Source organism: Aulonocara sp. 'chitande type north' Nkhata Bay, linkage group LG3 (assembly GCF_057382095.1).
Source record: "Aulonocara sp. 'chitande type north' Nkhata Bay isolate Kocher_YH1m ecotype deep benthic linkage group LG3, A_spYH_male_GT1.1, whole genome shotgun sequence".
In the NCBI taxonomy this organism is placed as follows: Eukaryota; Metazoa; Chordata; class Actinopteri; order Cichliformes; family Cichlidae; genus Aulonocara; species Aulonocara sp. 'chitande type north' Nkhata Bay.
This window is the reverse complement of record NC_141346.1, coordinates 1,950,210-1,972,216: the sequence shown is the minus strand read 5'-3', so window position 1 is coordinate 1,972,216 and position 22,007 is coordinate 1,950,210. Positions and strand designations below refer to the sequence as shown.

At 41.0% G+C, this 22,007-nt stretch overlaps 2 protein-coding genes across 2 annotated transcripts in view; both read left to right on the top strand.

Moving 5' to 3' along the window:
- Positions 1 to 8,613, top strand: part of LOC147333459 (protein NLRC3-like) — a 59,026-nt gene extending 50,413 nt beyond the window's left edge. The window contains exons 9-10 of the mRNA XM_086267060.1: positions 7,176 to 7,222; positions 7,371 to 8,613. Coding sequence (XP_086123186.1) covers positions 7,176 to 7,222; positions 7,371 to 7,924 — 601 coding nt within the window. The 3' untranslated portion in view covers positions 7,925 to 8,613. The remainder of the gene's footprint in view (positions 1 to 7,175; positions 7,223 to 7,370) is intronic.
- The window catches only part of LOC147333447 (E3 ubiquitin-protein ligase TRIM21-like), a 525,380-nt gene that overhangs the window by 167,915 nt on the left and 335,458 nt on the right, over positions 1 to 22,007 (top strand). The gene's annotated exons all lie outside the window — the stretch shown is intronic.

The window sequence follows — 22,007 nt, the reverse complement described above, 5'->3', positions numbered from 1 at the left end:
CCAAAAAGGGTGTAGTTTGTGGGTGTGATCACCCGTGTGTACACCTGTGAGCATGGACGCGCTTGTTTTTTTTAAAAGGTTCCTTCATGTAATGATCTGCTAGAGGGTGTGGGGGGGCCACAGCCCCGTCCCCCAGGGCATGAAGCAGGTATGGAGGAGATCAAAACTCCAGACATCCAGAGGCCCCCAGAAAACAAGAGACCAAGGAAGACCAACAGAGGGGCAGCCGCGCCACTGTCCCAGAAAGAGCTGAGGAGAGTCCCAGATCATTTATCAGTACTGACTTCATCAGAATTGTTAACATCACAGCAGATGCCTTTGTGTGAAAGTAACTGAGAATAAAACACAGAAAAACATGAAGGAGATTTTCCTGGTCTGGCTTTTTATAGCAGATAACCTTAAAATATTCTACAATGTTCTGCATATAAAGTTTAAATTTCTTCAGTATTGAACAACAGAAAAAATAGGCTTTCTTGTCCGAGGTCATTTAAGTGAAAAAAAAGAAAAGAAAAAGACAGCAGCCACAGCGCTGTGAACAACGGTAGACTGGTGGGTAATAAGCAAATGAATAATACAGAAAACAGAGATTGGAGACGGGAAACTGTTCTTGAAGTACAGAGAGAGAGAGAGAGCTAGCTGTGCATGAAGTGTGATTTTAATAGTCGTGGAAGCAAAACAGCAAAATTCATGAGGACATTGATCAAATGTGAAGCGCAGTTTGCTGCTTCTTTTGCTGCTGGCTCGGTGAATTTTGGTTGGAGAGACAAAACCTGCAGCTCAGAATCAGCGCAAAAAGACGTAAACACAGCGCGGACCGGACGCATCAGGATCGCTGAGCTCCGACAGCGTGTCCGTCTGCGGGCCGTCGGGTGAGAAAGCCGAGAAAGACAAAGCTGATTTTGATGCGTCCGTTCTGTGTTTACGTCTTTGTGTGGAGTCCGTGTGCCTGCTCTCATCTGCTGTTTGGTTGTTGTTGAACTGGTTTTGTGAGCTTTAATCTGAGAATCTGGCATTTCTGGCAAAACACAGTTATATTTAAAAGTCGATTCAGGATTTAATGAATTGATATCGCTTTATTCAAGCTACTCACCTCCCACTTCCACCTGCACTTTCAACTGGACCATGGCCAATCAGCGAGGTCCCGCCCCTTACTATCTCTGATTGGTTCCGAATTGGTAGATGTCATTCAATGTCCTCCATTGAGAGTATCACCAGACACACGACACAACCAACCATCGAGTATCCGGCAGCAAACGTCTCCGCAGGACAATCGGGCTCTCCCAAGCCCAGGAGGGTGTCAATTCCGTTAAGGGACCAGTTGATCAAATCCATAATTCTTCTTTAGGTTTTTAAAGAACAAGTCTGGGAGATTCTCTTTGGGTTAGAGAATAAGCGAGACTATACAAAAGACATGAGAAACCAAGTGGGAAAGATAAGGGAGAGGGAGAAAGTGCGACCGCCTCCGTCAAGAGCCAAGAGAGAAAAAATGCTCAAAGGGAGAGATCCACAGTCTGGTGGCCACAGTTAAAAAAGCTCTGTCACCTTTCGTGTTCAGCCTGGTATGATGGACAACCAGTAAGCCCTGATCACCTGACATCAGGGACCTGCTGGGGATGTATGGATGTAAAATATCTTTGATCTGTGCTGGTGCTTGTCCATGCAGACCCCTGAATGTCAAAGTAATAATCTTAAAGTGGACTCTGAATTTAATGGGGAGCCAGTGCAGCTGGATCAGCAGGGTTGTAACATGAAAGTACTTGGAAGACTTGGTCAGAAGCCTTGCAGCAGCATTCTGAGCAACCTGCAGACATTCCAAGGAGGCCTTACATAAACAAGTGAACAAAGAATTACAGTAGTCTAAACAAGATGAAACAAATGCATGTATGACAATTTCCAGTGACACAATGGGATTCATCTAAACAATATTTCTCAAACAATAAAAAGCAGTTTTTCAGCGTCACTCTGAGACAGGATATTTCTAACTTTAGAGATGTTGCACAAATGGAAGAACGCAGTCTTACATATTTGTTTAATATGAGCGTCCTGCTCCTGCCCGCCTACAGGCAGAAGCTGAAACAGGAAGCTCCAACCCGGAGGGCGGTGCACTGTTGGACGGACCAATCGGAGTCTGCGCTGCGGGACTGTTTTGATCACGCGGACTGGGAAATGTTTCACGTGGCCGCTAGGGACATTGATGAGTACACAGACTCAGTCTGTGGATTTATCAGGAAATGCGTGGAAGATGTCGTCCCATCCAGAACAGTTAAATCCTTCCCAAATCAAAAACCCTGGATTAACGGAGATGTTCGCGCGGCACTGGCGCCACGGAACACCGCCTTTGCCTCCGCGAACACATCGGACTACAAACACGCACATTACCAACTCCAGAAGACGATCAAAGCAGCCAAACGTGAGTACAGGGACAGGGTGGAGCAACAGTTTGACAACCCTCGGAGTATGTGGCGGGGACTAAACACGATCGCAGACTTTAGAGGGAAAACCAGCACACCACAGACCACGGCCTCTCTGTGTGAGGATCTAAACGTATTCTACGCTAGATTCGACACAGCGAACACCATGAGACCGGACAGTGTGTGCACCGCGGATGACGTCAGTGCGCACACTGTGTCTGAGGAGGATGTGCGGAAGTGCTTCAGGAAGGTGAACGCGCGCAAAGCTACTGGTCCGGACGGGATTCCCGGCCACGTCCTCAAGTCATGCGCGGCTCAGCTGGCTGGAGTGTTCACACACATCTTCAACCTTTCCCTCTCTCTGTCTGTAGTCCCAGCCTGCTTCAAAATGGCCACCATCGTCCCTGTACCCAAATCCTCCACCATCTCCTCATTGAACGACTGGCGACCTGTAGCCCTGACCCCCATCGTGAGCAAATGCTTCGAGAAGCTGGTCAGGGACTTCATCTGCTCTGCACTACCCGACTCACTGGACCCTCTACAGTTCGCATACCGCCACAACAGGTCCACTGATGATGCCATAGCCCTGACACTCCATACTGCCCTGTCACACCTGGAGAAGAGAGACACGTATGTGAGAATGCTGTTTGTAGATTACAGCTCAGCATTCAATACCATCGTTCCCTCGAAGCTGGACAGGAAACTGCAGGATCTAGGACTGAGCAGCTCCCTCTGCAGCTGGATCCTTAGCTTCCTGTCTGACAGACGCCAAGTGGTCAGACTGGGCAGCATCACCTCATCCCCCATCACACTGAACACTGGTGCTCCACAGGGGTGTGTACTGAGCCCTCTCCTGTACTCACTCTACACCTACGACTGCACAGCCACTAACAACTCCAACATCATTGTGAAGTTTGCGGACGACACTACAGTGGTGGGTCTTATCACCAACGGTGATGAGACGGCTTACAGGGAGGAGGTCAGCGCCCTGACCCACTGGTGTCAAGACAACCATCTCACCCTCAACGTCGCAAAGACAAAGGAGTTGATAGTGGACTTCCGGAGGTGCAGAGAAGTACACACCCCCATCACCATCAACGGCGCTGCTGTGGAGAGAGTGAGCAGCTTCCGGTTCCTTGGAGTACATCTGGCTGAGGATCTTACGTGTTCAGTACACATAAACAAAACAGTGAAGAAGGCGCAGCAGCGCCTCTTCTTTCTCAGGAGACTGAAAAGATTCGGCATGAGCCCCTGCATCCTCAGGACCTTCTATCACTGTGCCATTGAGAGCATCCTCACTGGATGCATCACCACCTGGTATGGCAACAGCACCGCCTACAACTGCAAAGCTCTCCAGCGAGTAGTGCGGTGCTCTGAACGGATAATTGGAGGTGAGCTTCCCTCCCTCCAAGACATCTACAGGAAGCGCTGCCTGAGGAAAGCGGGGAGGATCATCAAGGACTCCAGTCACCCCAGCCATAAACTGTTCAGACTGCTTCCATCAGGAAGGAGGTTCTGCAGCATCCGGTCCCGTACCAGCAGACTGAGAGACAGCTTTTTCCATCAGGCCATCAGACTGCTGAACACTTCATAGACACCTCAGCTTCACTACTGGAACTTCAACATTATGCACTACACACTGTACAGTAATGCCGCTGTTTTGCACATGTCTCAACTCTGTATATTTTTATATATTTTATTTTATTATTTTTTACTATTTAATTTGTAAAAATGTGTATACACACACACACACACACACACACACACACACACACACACACGTAGAAAAACATTTAGTATACACATCCAGAAATGCATACACTATTATATATTGTACATATATTTATTAGTTTCAGGTTGGCCATTCTTGTATTTTGCTCGTTTGTGTTGTTGTGTTTTGCACATCTCTGTTGCTTGTGGGGCTCGCACACAAGAATTTCACTCGCATGTGCTGTGCCAGTGTGCCTGCACATGTGATGTGACAATAAAAGTGATTTGATTTGATTTGAATTGAAGGACATGTCCTGGTCAAAATGACTCCAAGGTTCCTCACAGCGTTACTGGAGGCCAAGGTAATGCCATCCAGAGTAAGAATCTGCTTAGATACCATATTTCTAAGCTTTTCAGGGCCGAGTACAATAACCTCAGTTTGATCTGAATTAAGAAGCAGAAAGTTAGTGGCCATCCAGGTCTTTATGTCTTTAAGACATTCCTGCAGTTTAACTAATTGGTGTGTGTTACCTGGCTTATGTTGTAAATCTCCCAATTCTTTTAATCTTTCGGCTGAAGGAAGGACAGTACTCGGTGTATCAATGCTCAATCAACAATCATTTATTTCCATACAATTCAACACTTATGAGCATTAGAACCATCATGATGGGGAGACATGCATGAAGAGGGTCACAGCAAATCCAAAAATGGTGACGGGTTTCACAGCCTCTTATAGCTTCTAGTGGCCCCCACCTAGTCGTAAAAGCCTAAACATTCACATTCTTTCTCCCTTACGGCGCCTAAGTTATGACCTCGGCTCCTTGTTTCTCTGCTCTCTGTAAGGTGGGGGTATGGAATGTGGTCTGTCTCTTCTGCCCTAGACACAAAGTCTCCTGCTTATAACCTTCTTTTTATGATTCAACAATAAAGCATGTCAAGAAAACAGTGTAACACATTCACAGCCGATCAAGGATACAGAGTGATGCACACTTTATCTAATGAACTACAAAATGATTATGTTCTTTTACTCAAGAGTAGAATAAGGACTAAACTACATACACAGCACACCATCTAAACTAAAGGATAATATATGTCCTACAGCTGTTATCATAATTCAACTACATTGACTACGGTCATAAAATAACATATGTTTTACTACTGGTCTCAACACTTATCTCCTGACAAATCAGGAGATAAGCATAGTTTTAATAAATTAATTTAATAAATGAAAATGAATTTGGATTTTGAAAAAATAGATCAACAGCTGTTGAGTCTGTGTTTCCCAGGCCTCGCTAGTTTAGAGACTTATTCCTCATGAAGAACACAAGACATAACAGAACATCTTTAACTCGCTAACGAGGGAAGCTTTGGTTAGAACCAGGCGGCGGAGCAATGCTCCTCACCTAGCTCCTCACCTCACTCTAGCCCAAATCCTTCAAAGAGCAGCTCTCCTGGCAGCTATTTATTCCCATGACAGTTACAGTTTACACAATACAACACAACACCTCCCACTGTAAAAACCCCCAATGGTTCTAAGACAAGGCACTGTGTGTGTGTGTGTGTGTGTGTGTGTGTGTGTGTGTGTGTGTGTGTGTGTGTGTGCATGCACCTGTATGCATGTGAGTGTGTGTGTGTCATGGGGGTACGTTTGTGTGACCTCCTGCTCACCAGAAGGATCATAAAAGCAGGAAGCTTACAACACAAGAAACAGATCTTTCAGACAGAATGTATCTGCAATAAAACCCACGTCAGCCTCCCCCAGCACCAAATTGGCTGGAGAAGTGGTCAGGATCAAAGGAATGGCTTTGATCCTACTGCTTGAACTAAGACTTTACAAATTTAAGAAACACAATGACAACATTCAACAATTTGACTTAACAACAGCATTAGCATTGTTGGCCTTTATTGAAGATATTTCATCTGCAACCCGTAATAATAAATACACAATTGGGGTATTAGTTGATTTTAAAAAAGCTTTTGATACATTTCAAAATCCCATTTTGATTTCTAAATTGCAGGGTTTATTAAGAATCTTTTCTTCTTCCTGCTCCTTTTCACGCATGGTTGTTGCGAGTTATAGTGATAAAAACTATGGTTTGTGTCTATGAAAGGACAAAACTGTTGAAACTGTTGAACCAAGTGTGAAATAAATACATTAAATGAAAAAGCTTTCTAAAATAACAGACCTAGACACAGGAGAGATATTGTTCTTCACATTACAATGAAGAATGAAATTTTTTTAATTCTTCATTCGATGAAATTGGGACAACAGGTGGAGCAGGAATGACAGTATCACTAATGGTGCCAAATAACACCCAGAAAAAGGGGAAACAGGACATACGATCCTGCACAAATGTTGGTCTTTAACAAAGGTGAAACACTCAAGTTGTATGATATAAACATGACAAAAACAGCACAGAAACAGGAGGAGGATTTCTCCATTTAATGTCTGTCTTATCATTAGTGATTTATACAGGATGAGAGCTCATTAACCCTAAACTTCAGTACAGCAAGTCTGTTTCCTCACCACAGCTCACAGGCTAGATGTTTGGTGAAGCGTCTCACCAGTGTTTCCTAAAACATTTAACTATGTTTGGCTTCACACCGACAAACATATTATGTTTTACAGCAGTAGTAACAATTCGGGTTTGGTTCCATACGTATTGTTATAATCCATTGGTTTATGCAAGCATGGATTTTCAAGTAAAGCCAAAAAGGAGGCAAATGTTGGCGAAAGTTAGCAGTTGCATTTTAGTAATCGTCATGAATGTGAGAAAAAGCAGCGAGGTGTCCTATCCAGCTATATAGAAGAGCAATATAACGATGATGAAGGTCACAGTTTGAATCAGTCATATTTCATTAAATACAGTGATGTACTGACAGATCCAGGATCAGTCCAAATCATCAGCAGTTTGATCCATGTATGGATTGAAATGTATTTGTGAAAATGTTGGACTGTTCCTTTATCAGTGTGTAACAGTGTGTGTATGAGAGCCATGTAATGTCCATGTGTGCATGCTGACTGTGCTGCTCTGACCCCCCTCCTCCTTTCAGGGTGGAGCCTGCTGGAGTCCGATGGTTGAGACCAGGTCTGAGGAAGTGTAAGTGTGTTTTTAATGGGATTCATGAAAACAAAGCAGCACACATTCAACCATCTTCATCATGTCAGGAGTCATCATTAAAGTGTCAATCAATGAACAGATGATGGATCAATAACTGCAGCTGGATTGTGTTTGTTCTCTCCATCAGATTCCTGTCAACTCACAATCGACACAAACACAGTGCACACAAAGCTCCAACTGTCTGACAACAACAGGAAGGTGACATGTGTGAAGGAGGTTCAGTCATATCCTCATCATCCAGAGAGATTTGATGGGTGGGTTCAGCTGCTGTGTGGAAATGGTCTGACTGGTCGCTGTTACTGGGAGGTCGAGTGGAGAGGAAGAGTTGATATATCAGTGAGTTACAGAAGCATCAGAAGGAAGGGAAACAGTGATGACTGTTTGTTTGGATGGAATGATCAGTCCTGGAGTCTGTACTGCTATAATGATGCTCCTCAGCTTGTCAGGCACAATAACAGAGAAACATCCATCTCCTCCTCCTCCTCCTCCTCCTCCTCCTCCTCCTCCTATGTCTCTAACAGAGCAGCAGTGTATGTGGACTGTCCTGCTGGCACTCTGTCCTTCTACAGAGTCTCCTCTGACACTCTGATCCACCTCCACACCCTCAACACCACATTCACTCAAACTCTTTATCCTGGACTTATGTTCTGGTCTTGTGGTTCCTCAGTGTCCCTGTGCTGAGTGGAGTGTAAAGAGTGTCTCCTGTTACAGAAACACTCTGACTGTTGAACAGATAGTTCAGTCTGTACATGTCTGTCTCTTTCACTCACAAACACGTTTTCAGATTCATGGATTCAATCAGTTGATGTTTGAAACTCTTCTAAATGATTCCTTGTAAACTTCTTCCTCTTCAGTCCTTTAAAGATGGAAGCTCCCATTATTCCAGGATCCACATGTTGTTTCTGTCTTTTTCCACTCAAAGCTTCACAGTGAATCTCAGTATGTTGTGTTTCTCTGAAGCTCAGTTCACAACCAGCTCCTCTGCATTTTCAACAAGTCTGAGCTCATTAAAATGAATCCAAATGTTTGATTTCTCTTTTTTAATGGGATGTTTCCAAACTCTCCAAATGCTCTTACTGTTTCACTCATTGTCGAAAGCTCATCATTTGAAAATGAAGCTATCACAACCAAACACAGCTTTCAGCTCTTATTTTGAAACTGGCTTATTTAGAGAGCTGTGATGTGAGCGTGCCTGGCTCTGAGGCACTTGGGTCAGCCTCTGTTGTTTAGAAGTGTTACAGACTGTGAATGACACAGACCTGTCAGTTTCCATGTTTTTCTTTAACACAGCTCAGGGGCTCCATGCTGAACCAGAGGCGGAGCCAGACATTTGAAACACCCAGGGCTTAGCCCAAAGAGTAGTATGCATGTGGGATTTTTTTTTTTTTTTCTTGGGGGGGGGGGTAGAAATGACTGAAAGATTAATAGGCTCTGTTCAAAAAAGAATGACTTCATATAGGGAAAATATATATCACATGTGCAGGACACCTTAAACTAGTTTTTTAATTAAGCAGCAAGGCAGAACAAGGTCAGGGCTGTATCAAGATACGAGGACTAAACCCCAATTCAACCAGACCCAGAACTGATCCGGAATTAAAACAGGACTACAACAGTTCAAAATCAGGACTACTGAGGACTTAACCAAGACAGAACCAGAATCAGAACTAGATGATAGCAGCACTAAAATCATCATAGACCTGCACTACACTTATTTTTTAATTCTACCAAAGTACAATATTTAGATTGAGAAAAGTTTATATAATTGTTTAGCCTTGTTGTGCAAACAAGCCTGCAGAACTTAATAAATATAGAATTTGAAAAATAACAAACCTAAAAAGAAACACTAGGTACGAGATACATGAGGACCTGTGATATGGTGATACTTTTGGCAAACGACCATTTGACTAACATGTGTGTCTCACCTGCTCTTGTTCATCTCTGTTCTGTCCTCATTCTTGTGGAGCAGGGAAATTATTTTACTGCTATTGTTAAATAATTGTCATCATTACCATTGCATTAATAATATAATCTGTAGTTTATATTGTATTCAGAGGTTTAAACAGTGTGTGTCTTTCAGAAAGATTAAGTTGCAGGCTGACAGGAAGTCGCAGAGAGTTTGCAGAAGTGAAAGCAGAAAGTTATTTTAAGCAGCAGGCTAAGACGAGGCTATTTGAATTACTAGGTTATTCAAATTGATCATTGCTTTAACAAAGTAACAGATAATATCTTTTATATGCTTCATATTCTTGTATTAAGCTTTAGTAGAGGTTCTTGATTAAAACATTTATTTTAAGTAGATGATATATCTATAGTTTCAGTTCGATTATTACATATACGAGAGTGGCTTCTGTCTCTCTGTCTGGTTAGAGGTCAGGAGCTAGTCGGCGAGGTGAAACAGGGTGCAATTGTGGTTAGCACACAGACACACACACACACTCAGTTAGAGAGAATCATTTATAGGGGAAAGTTTAATTATGTTTTGCTGGGGTTGCAAAAAGCAGTTTGTCGCAGAACTGCTGCTGAGGTGTCAAGATGACAAGCGAGCATCCGGCAGTGACAGGATGCACCTGTTATGAAGATGGAAGACGATGTTCTTTTGAACTGTGTTAAAAGTCATTGTGGTTTTGATTTGACGTATGTATAAAATGTATCTGTGACGCATGAAGGGGCGTCAGTAAATTCAAACCCTGATGCTATAAAAATCTGTGTATGCTTTGAGTAAGTCGAAGACCAATTCCTGTTCTTCCCACACGTGTGTATTCATTAAAATCATTGTTTGACCAAGAGCTTCTGGACCATGGTGGTTTGTACTCTCCTTCCTCAATTTTGAACCTTAACATTTTGGGGGCTTCGTCCGGTAATTGAGGAGGGAGAATTGGAGGTGTAGATGGAGAAATTCGGTGGTCTCTGAGGTGGTCTGACGGGCAGACATGAATTCCAGTGGTCGAAGTGAGTGGGCATAAGCCGGCTTATCCAAAGGTAAGGCACTACCTGTTGAATTATTTCCAAAGGGTGCCAAATTGGATATGATAAAATTTAAGTCTACTCACTGAAATTACTGGTGGATGTCTGTTTTGATTTTGATGAAAAATCTCATGAGTTGAAGCAGTTAGAGTTCTGCTAAGAAGAAATGAAAGCAGTTAGAGTCTGCTAAGAAATACTGGGTTGAAGTCCCAAAGAAATTGAGTTAGAGTCTCAAGTAGTTTGGTAGGGAATTTGGTCATTTTGTGGGTTAAAGTCCCGGTTGGTCATTAGGTCAGACCTTTGTTGGTCATTTTGTGGGTTAGAGTCCCCATTGTCCATCAGGGTCGATCTGCCTCAGTCATACACTTGTTTTGGGTGTTGATTGTTGTTTCAAAGTATTATAAATTATTCTAGGACGGCAGTTAGAGTCTGCTAGGAAGCGCAGTGCTCAGAGGTAACGCTTGCCAATGCCAAGGACGCTTAGACATTGTCCTCGAAGAGGGATAGTCAGTTGGTCACTGTGGAGTTTGGGGCACTCCAGAATCACTAGGAGTTAGAGTCTCCTTACCGTTTGGAACGGTAGTCTGCGCTTTTTTGGCCAGCAGAAGTTGGACTTCGGGCGTGTAACTTTAACTTAAAACTTCGGGGAAAGCCTTGGCTGTGTAATGCCAAAAATAGAGCTTCAGGCAAAGTTTGGGTTGGTTGACGCTTTTAAATTGAGTTAGGGATTTTAGAGATGAGGCCAGAAACAGTTAGAGTCTGATACTGGTTAATTGGTCGCAAAAAACTCAGGGAGTTTATCGGTTGGACCGTTATGTTAAATTTGTCAAAATTCGGTAGGTGTTAAAAGGCCTAAAATCTGTGCAGTTGTAAATATAAGACGTCTTTGTAAAAAAAAAAAAAAAGAGGAGGCTGTGTGTCGAGTCAGCAATGCACTGACTGCTTGCTGCTATTTTAGACGGTGTGTGTGTGAGTGTGAAAATGCAAATTAGTAAGCAGTGAACTGTTTAAACCACAGTTGGTTTTACAAATACTGCTGCAAACATTGTTGAGTGTGTGTTTAAGATGCCATTTATGTTTATTAGAGGGTTATAAATAAAGTATTGAGTTGCCATAGTGGATGTATAGTAATTGACTGAAGTTGGATGTAGATATATAAATATAGTGAGGGCACTGTATATACTTAAGACTAACATATTACTTCTCTCCAGCAATAGTTGCTGGTGTGTTTTATTTTTTCAATTTATTGTGTGTGCGGTGAGAATTAATGGAGGTTTCAATTTTTTGTTTGTTTGTTTTTTACTTGCTCTTTTTGATTATGACAAGCATGTCTAAAATACTCTTAGGAAAGTGTGTTTTGAGTTATATTCCTCAACTCTGGTCACAGTTTAAGTGTGTGAATGCGGTGACTAGAAGGTTTTGAATGATGAATAAAGGTGTGAGAGGTATTTCTTTGGTGATGTAAAGTAGGATGTTTTAAAGTTTGAAAGTGTTTTTAATTTAAGAGATGCATGAGTGATGTTATAAGAGTTTGAGTTTCTTTTTTTTCAGTTTAAAAACACATAAGTACATACACTTGGTACACCCGTTTACTCTTTGACTTTATTAAAACAGACGGTGTATTTGAGTTTGAATTTCAGTAATTGTATGTTGATATGGTAATTTAGTTTATGTTAGGTGAAGGAGATGTCCATCTCCGCGTCTGGTACTGAGTGAAAGTGAGCACGCTGAAGGCTGTGATGGGAATGCTGACAAATGCAAAGAGTTTAGTTTATTTAAAAGGCAGTGTGTGTGAGAGGATTATGAAATCATTGTGTGAATGATGCTACATTTTAGATCAAAAGTTAGTAGAATTACAGAGGGTTTGTAGATTGTAAATACAAAATAAGTTTGATTAGCCTGCAGAAACAGAAAAGCAGCTTGAGCTGCTCTGAGAAGCTGCGTGCTGTGTGTGTGTGACAGGAAGTTACATGCCCATAAAAGGAAGTGATGGTGACAAGTGAGCACCCAGAGAGAGAAACAGATGAGTTAAACTCTAGGCAGATTAAGTATGGAGGTTTTGAGAAAAGAAATGAAAAGGATATTAATCGTATGTTTTAGTGTTTCAACACAGATTACAGATAAATAAAGGTGGACTTCTCTCAACCTGGAATTTTGAGTATGGCGCCAAAACCAGTAGAGTAGCATAATTGGGAGAAAACAGGCCAGATTTTGGCTTAAAAATTTTACAGCTTGACCTCGCACTTGTCCCCATCCTGAGAAGCAGCTCAAAGGACACTTAATCTCCTGATGAAGACCGACAGAACATCGTGGACTTCAAGAATTAATAGCAGGCAAAAGTCAGTGCTACTGAACCTTTGACACTGTCGACTGGTGACATCAGCAGCAGCATGTAAGGAACCACGAGGTGGAAACATGTACTGTAAATTACAGGCTGGGCAGTTGAACAGTGGGATAATGAGCTGTGGAAAGCACTGGACATTGATTGTCAGATTTGCCATGCTTGGAGTAATCTTGAAAGAGACAACTGAAAGGATCAACAGAAAAGAAGAAACTACGTGATGAAACATGGACGGTGAACAGCAGGCTGGTAAGAACAGTGTGACATGACTGTTTAAAGGCACTGAATGTGATATTTTGCCAGGCTGGGACTTGATCCAAAAGGAAAATACTGAAGAGAAACAGAGAGGTGAAGCCGGACGAGTTCGACTGTGAGAATACAGGGTGTAATTGGATTGAAATGAAAGCCTGAACTCATGATGGTTTAGAGATGTCCACCGTCACAAACAGAGAGGTAAACAAAAGAAGGTAAAATGAAGAGAGAAAATAACTGACAATTACATTAATGAATAGAAAACACACATAGACAAAGTTTAAGTATGTGAAATTATTTTTGAAAAGAATCAGAAGTGAGATAGTTTTGAATTAAGAAATTAGGGAAAAGATGCATGAATTAAACCTGACTATAACATACAGAGGCAATGAAGAAAGCAGCTTACACTCACTGAACATTAACAAAATACATAGGAAAAGCAATGAAGACCTGCTTACACGTATATACATGACATAAGTTGGGATTTCTGACCAGAGAGAGGGAAACGGGTAGTTTAAGTACTTATGATAATAATGAAAATGTCTCAGTTGTGTTTCTTTAGGGGCGAAACAGACCTGGATCAATTCTCCACATGCAGCGGTCGGACGAAACCTGTAGGTTAACTTGACTGGACATGCCAAGGCAAGTTTCTGGTTGAATTGTTCACAGCGCCATGTCTCCATAAACCTGACAAGTGGGCCCTAACTTGTGGCTGAGGAGCAGGAATGCTGTTAATACGGTGGGAACTTAAAATTTGGGTTAGCAGATTTGGGAAAGAGAACTGACGGCTTAAGTGGAGAATTGTGCAGGAGTTTGAAACACTGCAAAAGCAACATATGCAAATTCACACACACAAACAGAAAATGCATTAACCCTATAAAGACAAGACAAGCTCATGGAGATTAATGCATAGACACTGATTAAACCTGGCTAAGAACACAAACATATGCAATGAAGAACAGCTTGCTATTTTGTATGAATGATACAATGGTGTGAATGTTTAAGAAAATACATTTGAGTTTGTAATTGAGGAATAGAAGAAGCCATATGACAAAGGGAGTGAGTTATGAAGACAAAAAGTGATTAAAGTAGTTGTAAAAAAGGGGACTTAGGAGTGCTCTGATACTGAGTGATCAAGATTAGTGATCACTGTAGAAAGAAATAAAATAATTTAATAAGGTGGTAATGTTTAAACATATGTTTCTCTTGTTACGGCAACTCATTGAGAGATGACTCAGTATGCAAATTAGCTGGAGTGAGTGGTGACGAAGAAGTTTCCTGTATGTGTGTGACTGAGGCTTTCAGAAGAGGAAGCATAGCAGAGAGAAGAGAAGTGCAGATTGGGGTAGGAAATTTATAGTTTAGTGATTATATGTTGTCGTAAGGGGGTTTTATGCTGAATTTAAGTATGTTAAAGTGCATAAAGGGGGTGATTTTTGTGTGCAAATTGTGTGGTTTTAACAAGACTTTCGGTGTATTGAGGAGGTGAAATTATGTGGTGGCAAAACTTGTGTGTTTAAGGTTGTTGAGGTTGTTGTGGTGATGGGTTGATTCTGTCAGTTAGGTTCGGGTTGTTGTTGTTTTTGTTTTTAAAAAGGGAGTTTGATTAAACATGGACATGTCTAGAATTGGGCCCATTATTTTGTAACAGTGCACTTAAAGAAAACCTGTCAGGTGATTTTGTTTTGTGTTTTGTGAGCTAATAATCAGCTCTATTTTTTTTTTTATTTCGGTTCTAAGCAGGCCTGGAACAGCGCTGACAAATTCTCGGGAAGAGCAAATATAAGGTGGGCTTTCCAGATTACAACTGGCCAAGGAGAAAGCTACCTGTGGGGACTGATCAGGTCGTGAGTCCCTGTCCAAAATTGTAGGATTGTAGCGAGTCAATCCAGTCCAAAAGCATAAAGAAATATTTTCCTATGGAAAATAAAAAATGAATGAGCTCATTTTGCTGAGGGTGGAGAATCTGATCAGTTGCGCTAATAAGCTCCACTATTAGCAAATATATGGTGTGACTGCATGTGAGTGAATGTGTGTGGCTGGATGAAGGGGGATGAATAAATGTGGACAAACAATTGGCTTTTACCAGAGAAAATTTCTGTTTTGTAGACTGGGGTAGATTATGGGATTATAGTATATTGTTGGGAGAATGCCAAATGTTAAAGGGGAAACATTTTTGATATAACTCAGTTACCATTAATTGGAGGAACACATGACTGATAATTGTTCTGTTTTAAGTTTATTTTAGGACATAGATTGGATCATGAGTGGGGAAAAACTGAGCATTTTAAGTTTTGTGTAGTATTGTGACACATGAAATGTGTCAAAATAAAAGGGGGAATTTAGGGTTTAATAATTTAGGATCATTTTAGGACTTTTTTGGTTCTTATTATGTGTGATTATGTTTGGGGGTTTTGATCATTTGGATATGGTAAAACTGAAACTGTTATTTTTATGTTAAGGTTAAAGGATTAAAGTGAACTGAATCCTGTTTAGAAGATACAATGCCGGTTTTTCAAAGCTGTGAATAAATCTTAGAGGGAAAATTAGTGAGGGTTGAAGGAGGAAAACAGGTTTGATTTCTTTTTCGATTTCTAGAAGAAGTGGTTATAATGTAGGCGTACACATACAGATATTACATAGATTTATTTTTAGGATAAAGGGGAGAGCTTATACGAAGAAATGATTTTTATACATATTGCATTTTGTGCCTTTAAAGGAGTTGTGGCTCAATTCGTCTCTTGTGGGTCACGAGCCTTTGGCTAGCGTTATGATTAGCCAATCTACTGTGAGGATGATATGAGTTGAATTAAAGGATTGCACACGCTTACAGACACAGAGTCCAGAAACACACATGACAGTATTGATTCCAGGCAAAAGGCCTTAAATTCATTTAGCTTTTAATTAAACTTAAAGAAGGACCAAAGAGGAAGGAAAGCATATATTTTGGTTAAGTCTGATAAATTAGAATTAGAAGGTATTGTTACATTAAAAGGAGCAAAATGAAATGAAAAGGCTATACCAAACACAGGCTATAACATAGGAAATGTGAGGTTTTAAAATGAAGTTAGTGTTAACACACAGGAGTTGTTTCAAGGCAGCATTTAGCTATGATGAAATGTATACAGGAGTAATTGCTTATATGCTTAAACTTAATTGATTAAAGTGGTTGTTTTCTTTTGGAGCTTTTAGTAGAATAGGCGTTTATAATGATTTTCTTGTAAAAGGTGACTTAAGATTAGAGTAGAGGCACTTGCAGCAGCGACAATTTGTGTACAGGATGTTGATGATCAGATAAGGGAAAATAGAGCGAGCAACCGGATGTGAAACCAGCGCTTAAAGAGTTTTAAAGTGATGAGTAACGTTGAAGAATATAAATACAAGTCAATAAGTTAAGAAGATAATTAGGATCAGGCTTTTGATTAAAGAGTCCCAAATAGGATAAGTTAGGGAGGTCCAGGAAAAGGTGTTTTGTTTCCTTTGCAGAAGATCTCGACGACCACAAGAGAGGGACCGAGAAAACCTAAGCTTACACATGGAGTGTTCTCGAAGGGGAGCTGGTGTTTATTACTGGACCAATTAGATGACATGAGGTTGTCTGATTTGCTGAGCCAGGACACAATGTATTGCGACCTCTGGTGTTCCAGAGGTCGAGAGAGGGAATGTGGAGCAGGGAAATTATTTTACTGCTATTGTTAAATAATTGTCATCATTACCATTGCATTAATAATATAATCTGTAGTTTATATTGTATTCAGAGGTTTAAACAGTGTGTGTCTTTCAGAAAGATTAAGTTGCAGGCTGACAGGAAGTCGCAGAGAGTTTGCAGAAGTGAAAGCAGAAAGTTATTTTAAGCAGCAGGCTAAGACGAGGCTATTTGAATTACTAGGTTATTCAAATTGATCATTGCTTTAACAAAGTAACAGATAGCTTTAAGAAGGCCTTAAGATGCTTATGCATACAATTATTATATTAACCTTGTATTCCAGATGCAGTTATAACTATTTTATACACAATGCATATCTGTGCTTATTTGAGTTGATGTTCAGGTTTATTAAAGGTCTTAAGCTTCACTAGTGTGTCTAGATGATCCATGCTGAGGGAAAACTAGAACATAGAAGGATAACTGCAATACATGCTTACAAAACACTTATATCAGGTTATTTTTAATATCTTTTATATGTTCATATTCTTGTATTAAGCTTTAGTAGAGGTTCTTGATTAAAACATTTATTTTAAGTAGATGATATATCTATAGTTTCAGTTCGATTATTACATATACGAGAGTGGCTTCTGTCTCTCTGTCTGGTTAGAGGTCAGGAGCTAGTCGGCGAGGTGAAACAGGGTGCAATTGTGGTTAGCACACAGACACACACACACTCAGTTAGAGAGAATCATTTAGAGGGGAAAGTTTAATTATGTTTTGCTGGGGTTGCAAAAAGCAGTTTGTCGCAGAACTGCTGCTGAGGTGTCAAGATGACAAGCGAGCATCCAGCAGTGACAGGATGCACCTGTTATGAAGATGGAAGACGATGTTCTTTTGAACTGTGTTAAAAGTCATTGTGGTTTTGATTTGATGTATGTATAAAATGTATCTGTGACGCATGAAGGGGCGTCAGTAAATTCAAACCCTGATGCTATAAAAATCTGTGTATGCTTTGAGTAAGTCGAAGACCAATTCCTGTTCTTCCCACACGTGTGTATTCATTAAAATCATTGTTTGACCAAGAGCTTCTGGACCATGGTGGTTTGTACTCTCCTTCCTCAATTTTGAACCTTAACATTCTCCATCTCCCTCTCTGTTCCTCTCTCTCCCTCTTTGTTCCTCTCTCTCCCTCTTTGTGCTGACAATCATCAAATATACAGTTGAAACCAGATATTTACTCTTCAGATCAAAACACAAACACTTTTTTAATTGTAACATCAAATCAGACTAAATGTTTATTTTTTTAGATTGATAAATATAAAAACATATTTGTTAACTTTAAGAGTAAAGAGAGAAACTGTCTGTATTTCTTAATAGCAAATGGCACCAAATTGTATTCAAACTGAGCCACACTTATGGAGCTCCACAGTTCTCTTCCTGGTGTTTTGGTTGACATCTCTTGATGTTCCCATGTCACAGAAACAGGCTCTGTGTTTTGCCTTATATGCATCCACAGCTGTGCCACCAGTTTACTCACATGGACTCTACGAACCAATCAGAAGCTTCTTCAGCTCAGAATGGAATCATCTGGAGTTTTCTTATTAATTAGCAATAAACTTAGTGTAGATGTACTCCTAAATTTGATCAACGTGATAAAAAAATAGACAGCTCTGTCTCTCTTTATTCTGACATTTAACTAATTCAAAATATATTTCAATATTTATCTAAAACAAAAGTTTACTCTAAATTGATGTTGTACAGTAAAAATGTTTTGTTTTCTCCCTAAAGTGTAAATATCTGGTTACAAATGTGAATATCCTGCTGTGCACTGAAATTCCTCTTGTTTTGCATAGAAATATACTGAACAACATACAAAGCATAATATATAAAATAACATTTACCTGAGTTTTTTCTTTGAAAGAAGCCTCTAATGTCCATTCTTATATTTAAGTGCATAACTGAAACCGATTTAGTCGGGGAGGGTAAGAACTGAAAATATGAAATAAACACACGTAAGCTAAGACTCTCTAAAAAAAATAGCATTTGTTCGGCTTTTCATTTCGCCATTTGTTGATTCACTTGAAGAGCAAGTAACGTAATATGGGTCAAGTGATCAGTTTGATATCAATCTTTCGTGATGCACCGTCATATTTACATTATTTGTACAGTACGAATGATTTTCTTTGGTACCTGGTCAAACTTAAGCTCTCCTTAGCATGGCTGGCTCCGTTTCTCCAACAGCGCACTCACAGGCAGCAGCTGCCCCGCCCCCTCGCTCAGTCGCTTAGTGCCTGAGCTTGGATCATACCAATATCAGGGGGGATTCACGCACAGTCGTAAATTCCCACAGTGTGCACTATGTGCTTTGAATATTGTGTGTACTTTTTCTTTTATACAGTTGTCAGCCAGGCATCTAACTATGAAAAAATTACACTCCAAAAGACCCCGGGCTTCTGACAAAACAACCCGGGCTTGAGCCCAGTAAGCCACCCCCACGCTCCGCCCCTGTGCTGAACGCATCCATCCAGTGTTATTGATCCAGGACTGATACCAGCATTGGGATCAATACTACAACACACAATCACATGTGTCCACGTGATGTGTTTGACCAGTGTGGACAAGAGATATTTTACTTTGTATTCTTATGGTGACATTTTGTAATCATAACTATCATTGATCAGTCATTCATCATTGTTGAATCTGATGACAGTATAATCTTTGTTTTATATCTATGGTAATCTGAGTAAAGATTAATGTATGCATATTATTATCATTTTAATCAAGTCTCAAATGGTATCCACAGCATTGTATTCACCGTCCATAACTGGAGGGTCCAGCAGGACCTTGTTCTAATTCATTTGCAGGCCTACATCAGAACATGCACATAGAGAGTTATGTAAACACGCAAGTTCGCATACACCCTTATTTACACAGGGAGGTCGTGTCAGGACATTCTCTAGTTGGACACACAGTCTCACAGAACTGCACAACATGACATGTCACACACACTTGATTTTCTCTAAAAGTATCATCTGATGTTTGTATAAGGAGAACTTTGGACTATGGGGAGACTGTTATCATTTCCAGTAAGGTCTAACTGTGTGATGTCATCAGGGTAATATAAGAATGAAAAAGCATCCGCCCTGCGGAGAATGTCTTGCAAGTTTTTCTTCCCACACTTCTGCGCAAAGTGTGTGCAATAAAATCACTATTTTTGACATCTACCTGGACTCAGCCTGCTTTCTTCTCTTACCCAAATCGAACGAATCTTAACACCAGCTTTATTCATTAATGATCAATCAACTTATTTACTGCATCTGAGTCCAGCTTCATTTAAATGATCCAACCATGAAAATGACATCAGTCCTACAGAAGCACTTCATGCTAACAGGAAGTCATTTATTAAGGTGGAATTACACAGAGAGACACAATCATCTAGTAATGTAACCCCCCCACCCAACCGGCTTTCTCTAACGAACTTTCACTATTTGCTGTGTGTTTGTTAGTGCAGTCACTGGTGCTAACTAAATGCTTGCTAACTGAACTGTGGAGACATCAGCCATGAAAAGAGGCGGACAGGCGACACTATTTAATTGTTGGCCGAGACTGTTGGGGGAAAACTCTGTTAAAGACTCAGGAGAAATAAAGACACAATGAGACAAGGTTACTTTTTATGCTTTAACGTGCACACGGGTGAGCTGCAAGAACAACTCACACCGTGAACAGAGGCTTGGCACTTTTTATAGGAAAGACAGTGAGAACAGGATAAGAAAATAATAAACAGATAAAATAAACAACTCCATATGTGGCGCTAGTCTCGTCAGCAGAGAGCTGGGAGAAAGCTGTGAGAGATAAAACAATCTAAAACAATATGTCCCAAAACAAGATGTCTTCGCTGGGAAAGTCTAAAAGGATAATTCTAAACTAATCTAACCATAGACAAAGGGCATCTTTGTACATTTAAAAGAAGGTAAAGAAACATAGAATCATTTTTCCTGTAACATTCCCTCCTGTTTTAATTTATTTTAAATGTATACAACAATTGTCTGTGAAGGTTATTTATTAAGTATCTTAAGCAATTTTTAATTTTCAAAATGTCAGCATAGCAGAAATGTAAATCATGTGGTCTAAAGAATAAAACAAATAATAAAATAATAAAAAGAACAAAGAAAAGCATGGTAAATGAAATAACAAAAGGAATAATCAAGAGAAAACAAAACTAAAACTACAAAAATAAAATGATAAAAAGAAAAGAATATAAACCTCATGTTGTACCTGCATAACTACTAATGTGTTAATCAGTGCATGATCACTTGACAAGTCATTTTCAATCACCACGTCATTTATTAGTAGCTATTACAAGTTCTCCTCTAACAGAATTGCAACGGGGTGCTGTTCTTCTTGAGGCACGGCAACATAAGCAGTCATTGTAGTTGTTATCATCTTTGAAATCATTACTCTTAGACATGGCGGTGTAGCTGCTCCAGATGTGTGGTCAGTGACATATTTCTGCAGAATGGTCAAATTCTGCAAAGCTTCATAAATGTCTCCGCTTACAAACTCCTCCTTGTGATGCTGTTAGCAGGTCTAGTGTCAGTCTGTTCTGCAGCACCATCGTTCTGATGGCCTTCTGTTCTCCTGCTAAAGCCGGTCCCAGGGTCTTTGGCAAAGTTGATGTGTCGTAGCAGAGCATATCGGTTGATCTCCACATGATCCCGCACCTCGGCAGCTCCAATGCCGGGGATCAAGCTCTGTAAGAGTTTCACTCCTCCTCAGATGCGAAACTCTGGTTCCTTTACTGCTTGGTGCCGTCCGTGCACATCCTGTCTGGTACTGAGTCTTTGTTTGTAGTGGCATCCGGTAGATAGGTGAGTAGGCAGCTCCCCCACTGCCCGCGATCCATTGTTCATCACACATACTGGCAGTTGCGCTGCGTTCAGCTTGTTCAGTAGAATTACATCAGGCAGTGGGTCTGAGACTTGGGGCCAGGTCAGCAGGTTGGTCTGTCCGGAACAGTTCACATTTGTGGGTGATGATGACCTCCAGGTTGCTTTTGCTGGGATGCTGTAGTTGGCCTTGGACCAAAGAGTACCGTAGCCTGGATGTGTTGCCAGGCCCAACAGGCACCAACTGCGAGCTTCAGGTATGCTGTACGGCCACAGGCCAGACGTCTGCGAGGATAGGGACATATGGGTACATGCATAGCAGTCAGTTTTATTATTCAAGTGAGCTGTAGTGTTCATAAACTGCCACCAGAAATTAGTGGCGTAGCCATGGGGAAACTTGGTGTACTTTCCTTTGTCATACAGTGTCTGCCTTTTCTTCATATAGCGTGACTTGTTGTCCCTCACGGAAGCAAAGATGAGGAGCCCGGCCAGGGTCAGGGCCGCCACCTCATGACGACAGGACACACCCTCCTGTCGTGAGTAGACCCCCCGGCCAGGAAGGCTGACCCCTCCACCGGGCGAGATCACAACAATTGGGCGAGCCTGTGTCGGCTGAGTTTAGATGGCTTCATTTCTGATGGATCCAGGATGGTCGTTCCGCAATTTTGCAAGCGG